Source organism: Hippocampus zosterae, chromosome 9 (genome assembly GCF_025434085.1).
Source record: "Hippocampus zosterae strain Florida chromosome 9, ASM2543408v3, whole genome shotgun sequence".
In the NCBI taxonomy this organism is placed as follows: domain Eukaryota; kingdom Metazoa; phylum Chordata; class Actinopteri; order Syngnathiformes; family Syngnathidae; genus Hippocampus; species Hippocampus zosterae.
Genome location: NC_067459.1, coordinates 23,489,799 through 23,499,094, shown reverse-complemented (window position 1 = coordinate 23,499,094; position 9,296 = coordinate 23,489,799). Strand labels below are relative to the sequence as shown.

The 9,296-nt window shown below is 41.5% G+C and overlaps 1 protein-coding gene across 1 annotated transcript; it reads right to left on the bottom strand.

The window, feature by feature from the left end:
• Positions 1–37: 37 nt before the first annotated feature.
• On the bottom strand, positions 38–9,217 carry appl1 (adaptor protein, phosphotyrosine interaction, PH domain and leucine zipper containing 1). The gene is made up of 22 exons (XM_052077258.1): positions 9,041–9,217; positions 8,023–8,121; positions 7,882–7,941; positions 7,549–7,620; positions 7,349–7,436; positions 7,226–7,267; positions 6,943–7,001; positions 6,720–6,866; positions 6,556–6,638; positions 5,474–5,635; positions 5,191–5,379; positions 4,728–4,770; positions 4,602–4,658; positions 4,412–4,503; positions 4,152–4,331; positions 3,494–3,546; positions 3,221–3,395; positions 2,967–3,003; positions 2,710–2,850; positions 2,209–2,259; positions 2,040–2,129; positions 38–1,629 (listed from the first exon to the last, which is right to left on the bottom strand). The coding sequence occupies exons 1-22, from the start codon at positions 9,092–9,094 to the stop codon at positions 1,474–1,476; spliced, it is 2,130 nt and encodes a 709-aa protein (XP_051933218.1). The 5' UTR covers positions 9,095–9,217; the 3' UTR covers positions 38–1,473.
• Positions 9,218–9,296: the final 79 nt, after the last annotated feature.

Below are 9,296 nucleotides of genomic sequence, written 5' to 3'. Positions count from 1 at the left end.
AGGCGGGTGGAGTTAGTGCTTTATGTCTTTAAAAAGCTTTTGTTTTGTTAAATGACAAACTTGAAACATTGATCATGAGGCGTATATGTACATTACGACAATATGGCGTCAGTAAAGTGCCCAACGGTCAACACAAACTGAACAAAAGCTCCCAACAATATGACCCAAATGATAATCAGTAAACATTTTCTTCTACTTTATATCCAGAAACTGTGGTTTATCAGCAATCATCAACACATCTTGCTATTGAATCGTGTTGTGGTTGTGTTTGCTGTGACTTTTTGTCCCTTCTTGGGTTGCCACATTGTCTCCCATTCGCATCATTTGTTTGGTAATCCTTTTGAAAATACAGACTACAGTGGTGGCAGTTGGGTATTCAGACTCTCTCAGTCTGCAATGTGCCACAAAAAGCAGTGACTCCCAACCACTACTTATCCAATTGTACCAAATTGGTCTGCAAAACTTCAACAACAAATGTCTTTGTTCGTCTACAGATGCCAGAGACATATAGCGACAGGCAAAACAATAAAATACTCTTCCAGTATATGGCAGACGGTACATTTATGTGTTTTGTTCAGCATCGGGTTCCCCAATTTTTTTTTCAAGTTTGTGATATTTTAACATCGATGCTAATTTCCATTAGCCTGTCAAGAGCACTTTGCATATGTCATGTTCGCATTAGACTTTCGTCAATGATTTGGTTTGGTGGAACCTTTTGGGTGTTTCAACATACAATGTTCTTTGTTTTGTGTGTCATATTTACAAAAAAAACAACTGTGTGTGTGAGAGAGAGAGAGAGAGAGAGAGAGAGAGAAACCCATTGAATCAAGCACGCTTAGGCTCTTTGAATGGGAGTCTTCGCTTCATCAGAGTGGCGTTATCGGACTCCCATTTGATGACACCAATGATGAGAACAGGCACAATTCAATACTTTTGTCCCAAGCAACCACCTAACCTCATTTCAAGATACAGTACTGTATACAAAGGTGCCACAGAAGGAATACAGTGAGAAAAAAAAAACAATCTGCAAATAAGCAAATGCCAAACTGCAAATATGCAAGGGTTCACTTTGATTCCTTCATATGACATTTGTTTGGTTGCAACATTTTTCTCATGTAAAATTTGCGACTTGGCTCAAACGTTGACATATGGATTCAGCCTCAAAAGTGCGTGATCATTGGCTGCTTTCAAATCAGTGCAGAATAATGACAACCAACCAGGGAGGATTTTTCAGAATAAGACTCACCTGTAGACAAAATGATTATGTGAAGAAATAGGAAACGAAAGTTTTATATCTATAGTTGCCAAAATATAAAAACCTTTTTTTTTCTTTAAAAAAAAAACCCTAAAACAAGAGAGTCTGTGATTTAACTTTTTTTTTTTTCCCATTCCCAGGCAGCCCGGACGGGTGGGTGTTGGTTCCTGAGCAAGGGGCGGATGGGCGGAGGCTTCGTACCACTTTTAGGCGCATGACTAGGCGTCAGACTCGCACTTCTTCTTGCCCTCCTCCCCGCCGGCATCGCTGTCCTCTGACTGGCTGTTGCTCAGTACCACAAAGTGTCCGTCAGCCCCAGCGGAGTTGGCGGGACGACTGGAGGCGGCGATGAGGCGGCTTTGCTCCTCCAGGTCCTGGACGACACCACCAAAGATTCTTTGTATAATTGCATGCATGTAACATTTGGACGTGGCCAACTCAAGCTCTAAATTCTCTGACATCATAAATTTCTCTTGTCTCCTTATTTTACAGCACTTGTCTTCCACTACATGGATGAAAATATTATTTTTTTTTCCCCCTTTTTGTCCAATCAGATTCAGCCTCTGCGTTTTGCGAAATCAATCTAATCCACCCCAGGATTCGTACTGATTCCCCCCGTATATATATATACACTATAAACTGTAATTAAACAACGCCATCAGCATTGGGACCGTTTCTTTACCCAATCGTATTTCAAATGTATCCTCACAGGGCCAGTTATGAGGCATCACTGTAATTTTTTGCTTTGTGTTGCGAGCCAAAAGAAGGCAGAAGACAAGGTCACCATCTCTATCTGTCTCTGTTTGCTGAGTTCCTCCAGCTGCTTCTCTTTGGCTTTGTCCTGCTCCTTGCGTTTCTCCGTCGCCTTGCGGTCCTACGACGTGACACAACACAACTCAGCAAAGAATTAAAAAAATATACATAAAAAAGAAAAAGGAAAAGGAGAGACTCACCAGAACAGAGTGGAGGGCAATCTGCTTAGCCAAACCGATGCTGTCGCAAATCTGAAAAAAAAAAAAACAAGTAGCAAGGGAGGGATTACCAACACGTTTTTCTTAAAGCATTCAGTCACTTTGTGATGACAGGACACTATTTGGTAGGCTCTTTCGCAGTGTGCAATTTAATCAATTTTGGAATATTGCTGTTAGCACACAAACAATGGAAAAATTGAAGACTGCGAACAATATAGTATAAAAGGCTGCCTCGTATGTAGAATTTTCAAGACAAAATGATTTTTAAAAACAATTTTGGAATATGGCTGCACAATAAAATGTAGAAAAAAAGGGGGAAATCATTATTATTTTATTTTTAATGCACTTGTAAAAAAAATGAATATAACTAGTGCAATATTTTTCATTTGTAATGAATGTGCAAAAATTTCAGGGGAGAAACAAATAGTGATTTTTTTTGAAGGTAAAATGTTCATTTCACCAATTGTAAAATAAAATCTCAACCTTCTCGCCGTCATCATTGGACTCCAAGATGTAGCAGACGGCTCGTCCGTCGGCATGCCCGCTGGCAGAGTGCATGATGAATCCAAAGAGCCTCTTGTTGTCCTGATGGGACGAAGACTGAAGCACGCTTGACAGAGGGAACTGTTGGGAAAACACGCGCACGCACACACACACACACACACACACACACACACACACCTGTGGTTGCAAGCTCAACTGCGGAGGCCCAAGTATGACGTCTGCCAGCGCGAACCTACCGTGAGTCTTGTCACTTGTGTCTGCGGGTCGATGAGCCTGCAGAGAGAGAGAAAAACAAAACAAAACTGTTTTGGGGGATTTTTATTAACATCCAAAATGTTCAACACATACAAATTAATCTAATCAATTTTGGAATATGGCTGGAACAAAATGAAATGTGGAAAAAGTGGAAAAATGATTGAATCCAGGCTGTAATTGAACAAAGTATGGACAATACTTTAATTTGAAGACACATTTGAGGAGAGGTTGTTACTTGAGGCAATCGCAGGTGACCAGCAGGTGCGACTCGGTCATCCTGAAAATGTTGTGAATGGCGCGAGCCGCCAGGATTTGCCTCATGGTCTCGGGGATGACATCCGCCGACTCGGCACTTTTCACCTCCATGGAGCCCAGAAAGCGGACGATGAAGAGCTGGTGCAGGATCGAGTCTGGACCACCCCCCAAAAAAATAGATGAACTACATACACTTGCCGGTCATCTCTTGGCCACAAGGGGCAGTAATGAGCCTTAGGAGAGCGCAGCATACCTTCGCTGTCCTCTGATGTTTTGTCACCCGACTCGCCAAATGGATTACTTCTCCTGTGGTTACACGTGCACACACACAAAATCACTGAACTCAAATAAAAACACAACATCTAATATTTACACTGGCTTTGCCCAAGAAGCCATTTTCTAAACACAGATGCGGGTGCCCAAAATGGTCGCCACAGCAGCTAATCAGGAAAGAAAATAAATGACAATAAAGTACTTAATGATAAGGATTAAGTTTAACTAATTGATTATTCATTTGGCATTATGTTGATATAAACATAATAATAATCATTATATTTAGCTGAATTAAAATAAAAACGTATATATATATATATATATATATATGTTCAAACAACTCTAGGCTTTTCAAATCTAATTAAACTAATAATTCAATACATTCAAAAACAACTGATTGAATCAATGAAATGTAAAAAAAGGAATACATGTGGTGAAATTCTGAAATAAACCAAGTACAAAAGTAAAAGTCTGATAAAATTAAAAACTGATTATTTTCAATCATTCAAAAAAATGACAAATATGTCCTCCAAAAATCCATGACGTGTTGTAATTATTATTGCAATGACAGTCATCGCACCAATAACGACAACCCCTCCTCATGATGATAATAATTTCTCTTGGTTGCAAACAGGTACCTGCCAGCCTGCGCTGCCGTCTTGCCATGTCTGGCATTTTCCTCGCTGACAGGGGAGATGATGTCAAACTGGATTGGCGTTTCCGGGGCAACCAGAGCATCCAATGAGAGGGCAGAGAGGGCGGGCGATGGCTCGGAGCCCGCTGAGCTGATGCTGCCGGTTCGCCCCACGTGGCTCTTGCTGCCATGAAGCAAGCAGGAAGGCGTTTTGAGGGAAGGGGGTCCGAGCGTGGAACATTCTCACACACGCACGCAGCTAACCTGGCAGGCCGCATGCTGTCGTGTCTCTGTTGGAAGGACGGCGACGGCGTCACCGCCTCAATGGCTAATTGGTTGATTCTGGCTGCCACTTCCTGCCGGTGGAAAGCCACATGGGTTGAGGGCACGCTTGTGAATGAAGGACACACACACACGCTCAAAGTCTGACTTTCACACTTTCATGCACACACACCTCCGTGTTCTCGCTCAGGTAGATGCGCCGAGAGATGTTGTTGATGGTGGCGATCCACTGGCGAGCATCAAGACGCGGTCAGACAAGAACCATCGACAACAACTGGTGAGACTTTGACTCCCTTACCTCTTCGCAGTCCTTCCTGCTCTCCGCTTGCAGCGTCACCACTCTGACGATACGACACACACACAAAACATATTTACAAGAATTTTTGCAACATTGTTTTGGGTCAGGTGGAATCGAGACTGAACTACCGAACGCAACAGTCCAAGTGACGTCAATATTTTTTTGTGTAATTTTCATTTAATACTTTTGTGTAAGTGTCTTTTTTTGTTTGTCTTAAACTCCTTTGATATGTAGAATTTTCAGGTTAAATAATGATTGAATAAATTCTGGATGATCACTATTAAAGAACAAAATGCGAAAATATTGATGCGCATGTGATACTGAAGTTGAAGTATTTTGAACGAATTAGCAAAAATGTCGAAAACTATATTTTTCACTTTACCCTTAATCAGACATGACGTGTATTGAGAATAAGGATACAACAAGCTTAGTGTCACAGAGCGAGCGGCAGACGGGCTCTTACTTCTTGCCGTCGAAGGATGTGATCTGGAAGCAGAAGCGGCGGTCATCACTGTCCACCGCCATGACGGAGGCGTTGTCCAGGTCGGTCACCAGGCCGCCCGCCACTTCGCCGCGGCCCTGCTGCATCAGGTTGCCCCCTTGTGTGAAGAAGTACTGACGCTCCCACGATGTGGACACCAGGCCCGTCTTACTGTTGGGGGTGGGGGGGTTCAGACACCTATATTAACTCGAGTTTTCGAGATTAAAACTGCTTAGTGGCATGTCCCATTTTGCGGCGTACTCACTTGCGAACATAGAGGTAGCCCTGCCGCTGGGTGAGGTTGCGACACACCGGCGAGTGGAGTGGGTCCGGGTCGCAGGGCGCATACAGAGGGTCACATGACTTCTCCATCTGCTCGATGGTCTGCTGCATGTGGCCCACCTCCTCCTCCATCTCCCGACGCACGCTAATGCAAGTATCGTTACTGACAAATTGAGCGTCCCAGGAGTAGTCCTTTCAGCACAATGACCAGGGAATATTTTGAACTTCTGTTCTAATAGTGTTAATTTTTTTTTTTATTGTGACAATTTATCATATTTGTGTGTAGTTTTAACAAATGTTGTTTTTTGTCTAATACTTTTGCAATTTGCTCTGATCCGAATCTTGCAAATATTATCTTATACTACTGTATTTGTTATTTTATTTGTATTTATTTTTTTTGCAAATGGACTTTTTCCAATATTATATTATTTTTGTTCTCTATTGGTGTATTTATTAACCCAGTTATATTTATTGTTTAGTATGTTAAGTTACAGTTTTGTCAAATATTTTTTCATTTTAATTTAATCTGATTCTTGTAATATTTCAATATTTGGGTCCATTTTTTCTGATATTCCTGTCATCAATTATTTTACCGGAATATTTTTGTAATGTATTTTTTAAATCATTTATTAATGGAATGTTTTGTAATGAATAGTTGTGCATTTTCTTTAGTCTCAAAATGTTGTATGAAATATTTTTATTTGGTAGATCTGAGTTTTACTTTATCAACGGTTTATGTATTTCATTTTTAATATGTGCATTTTGTCTAATATATTATTTCCATTTTTGTTTCAAATGTTTATATATTTTGAATGACTTTTAAATTTTACTCTCATATGCATGATATCTTTACATCTTAAAAACGTTTTTCATCATATTATTGTATCGCATGTAGTTTTAAAAAAATCCATATCATTGTTACATATTTCCATATTTGTAGCATTCTTATTCGATATTTTTGGGTTTGGTATTTTGAGAGATATTAGCATTGGCAAATGTCGCTCATGTTTTGACTTGCGGCATTCCCATGAGCAAATTTCTGCTTCTTCTGGAGAAGCGTCTTACTTCTGGACGCTGGTCCCCATGGTGGCCAAGAAGTCCTCCCACTGCTGGCTGAGGTTTTCGGAGCCCATCTTAAAGAAGTTGATCTGCAGACGAAAAAAAACAAAGTAAATCCTCGAATTGCGCCATCCACGGCATTTGTGTTCCAACAGGTGCGCCCTCCACACCTGAGCCTGCATGTATCCCAGGAGCGGCTCCAGCAGCGCCGTCTTCTTCTTGTACTGCAGCGTGTTGAGGGAGCAGAAGTAGTGCATCATAGTCTGGTGTTGCTTCTTGCGCGACGTGTACACATCCTCCACCGCCTCGGCGCGCATCTGCCACGCACATCGATGACCACGATGACGTCAGCTTCCTCGGGCGCACATGTGTCGCGCATTTCGAGGCGCTTACCTTGTCGTTGTCCTTCCTCTTGGACAGGCGGCTGTATCTGTTGATGGCCGTGTCGTGATCTGCAATGATGACGGTCAAAACTTTGAGCAAGACAAGAGAACTTGGCTTTACACAAATCAGAATAGCTTCCTTATCATTTTAGCAAAAGGTGATTGGGGCTGTCCAAAACATGCAATTGCAATATAAAAATATTTTAAAGATGTATGAGAATATAGAAGTAGTTTTTTTTTTTTTGCTTAAAATGGAAGCAATGTCCATTGTGGATACTGGGAAGGTAACTTACCATTGCTGGATATTTGAAATACTTCCTTCAGAGTTAGGATCTCTGCAAGCACCAAAAAAAAAAAAAAGAATGTGATGCTTTATGTCTGAAAATGACATTATATTATATTTAAAAGCCAAATACCCTTCAGGTCTCTCTCTTTGAACTGTGTTATGGGGAACATCATGGCATCGGCCAGTTGGGTCGACAAAACGGCGTGACAAGAGCTCAGCTGGCCAAAGAAGCAAAAGAAAAAAAAAAGCCACCACAGAAGAAGAGACTTGAATGTACGGTGAAGAAGGAGAAGCAGAAGAAAACAAGAACAAGAAATGCCATACACTCACCTCATCGATGACTTTCGCAAACTGCTGCAGGGTGGAGCTCATTACTTCATCGTCGCCCCCTAACGGGAAGCGCTACCCAAAAAAACAAAACAAAAAAAAAAGGATTATTGCTTTCAGGTGAGGAAAACAAGTCTCGTTTTACTTCAAGACAAGACATTATTATCTGATTGAATGCAAAGCAGCCTTTGAGATGAAACCATATGAAAATGTCAACAAAAATTACGATTAATATGATCACCATTTCTTAAAACTATGTTGCGGTAAAACTATGTTTTAAAGCTTCCCAGAAAAAAAAACTGACAATTCAAAGGCATTAATGTGAACATTTCAAACCTGTTTGTCATACTCTTTTAGCAGTTTGGACGTGAGATGTGTTGCAGCACTCAGCTCATTCTGAAAAGGAAATAAGTTGAATCAAAACACACGCACTCATCACCGAGGACCTCCATACCATGTGTCCATGTGTATTTGTACCTGGGCGTCATAGATCCTGTGCATGGCCTGATAAAGCATGGTGCAGTAGTTGGACATGACTGCCGTGTCCTCCTCAAACACTCCCAGCAGAGATCGGGTCTGAAATATTGAATATTTAATTCATTTTTCACTTGAAAACGCACCCTATTCGCACCCATCCAGTTGCTTTGTGCTCCTTCCTTAAAATTGCACACACACACCCGGCTCATTCAGCGGTGCCTAGTCATTTTGTACTGGATTAATTTCATTGAACCACAAAAACAAAGTGGGACTATCAGGGAGGAAATGCTTTGTCACAAAGAGAGGAATAAACCTCGCTTGTAAACTACTGTGTTGAACAAAAAAACATTACTCGGCATGTGTCGGTTCCTAAAAGGACCAAAATACTAAAAGGTTGTTCTGCCTCACTAGTAATATACAATTCTAATCCCATGCCAGAGTTGTCATTTGTGTACAGCAATGTCATAGAGTACTGGGGGAAAAGTTGATCCTCCCCAAAACTGGCACGACACCAACATTCTACCAGTGCACTGAATCGCCTTCCTAGTAGTGACGACAAAGAGGATAGTAGTACATAGACCTAAGGGGGGATGGAAAATCTCCTGTGACGTGTCACCAGGCATTTCTGGACATCAGTAGACATCTATATCCTACATTTCGTTGTCTTGTCTCTGTCCACAAGGTAAAATAAAATACCAACAACAACCACAACTACAGTGGTAGGTAGACATCAATGAAGCAAAATGACAGACAGGAGTTAGCCTGGTGGCTACGGAAGTACATGAAAGCAAATGCAGCCATAATGAAGACGCCTCCTCTGACAACGAGATGGAAAATGTTCATTAGCTGATGCGTCAGCTGGGCCGATTTTGCTTCAGCCTTCCGTCTCAACGACCGGGTGCTAGTTGTTAGCATGCGGCTAGCTGTTGACAAACACTGCTGTTAGCATAGCAGGGCGCTACCGTTAGCATATAAGCCTAAAGCTTCACATAAAGTCAGGTCTTTTTTTTTTCTTAACCTGCGGGCTGTCCTCCAAGGTCTCTTCGAGAGGCAGTTTCTCTATCCCGGGCATGGCTGCAGCTTGAGACTAGATGACAACAGACGAGAGAAAAGACAACAACAAATTAGGCTGTCAACTCCCACTTTTAAGATTTTTTCTGGGAGCACCCGGAATCACTACAAGGGGCAGAAACTTTATTTTGATTGGACAGATGAAAACATCCAAGCTTTTGATTGGAAGGACGAGAACGTCCACGCTTTTGATTGGCTCCTTG

Excerpts from the sequence above, each read along its gene's own strand:
- appl1 (XM_052077258.1), bottom strand. The coding sequence starts at position 9,094 with ATGCCCGGGATAGAGAAACTGCCTCTCGAAGAGACCTTGGAGGACAGC. Across the intron at positions 3,396-3,493 it reads AACATCAGAGGACAGCGAAG|ACTCGATCCTGCACCAGCTC; the intron begins GTATGCTGCGCT and ends GGGGTGGTCCAG. Across the intron at positions 1,630-2,039 it reads AACAGAGACAGATAGAGATG|GACCTGGAGGAGCAAAGCCG; the intron begins GTGACCTTGTCT and ends GGTGTCGTCCAG.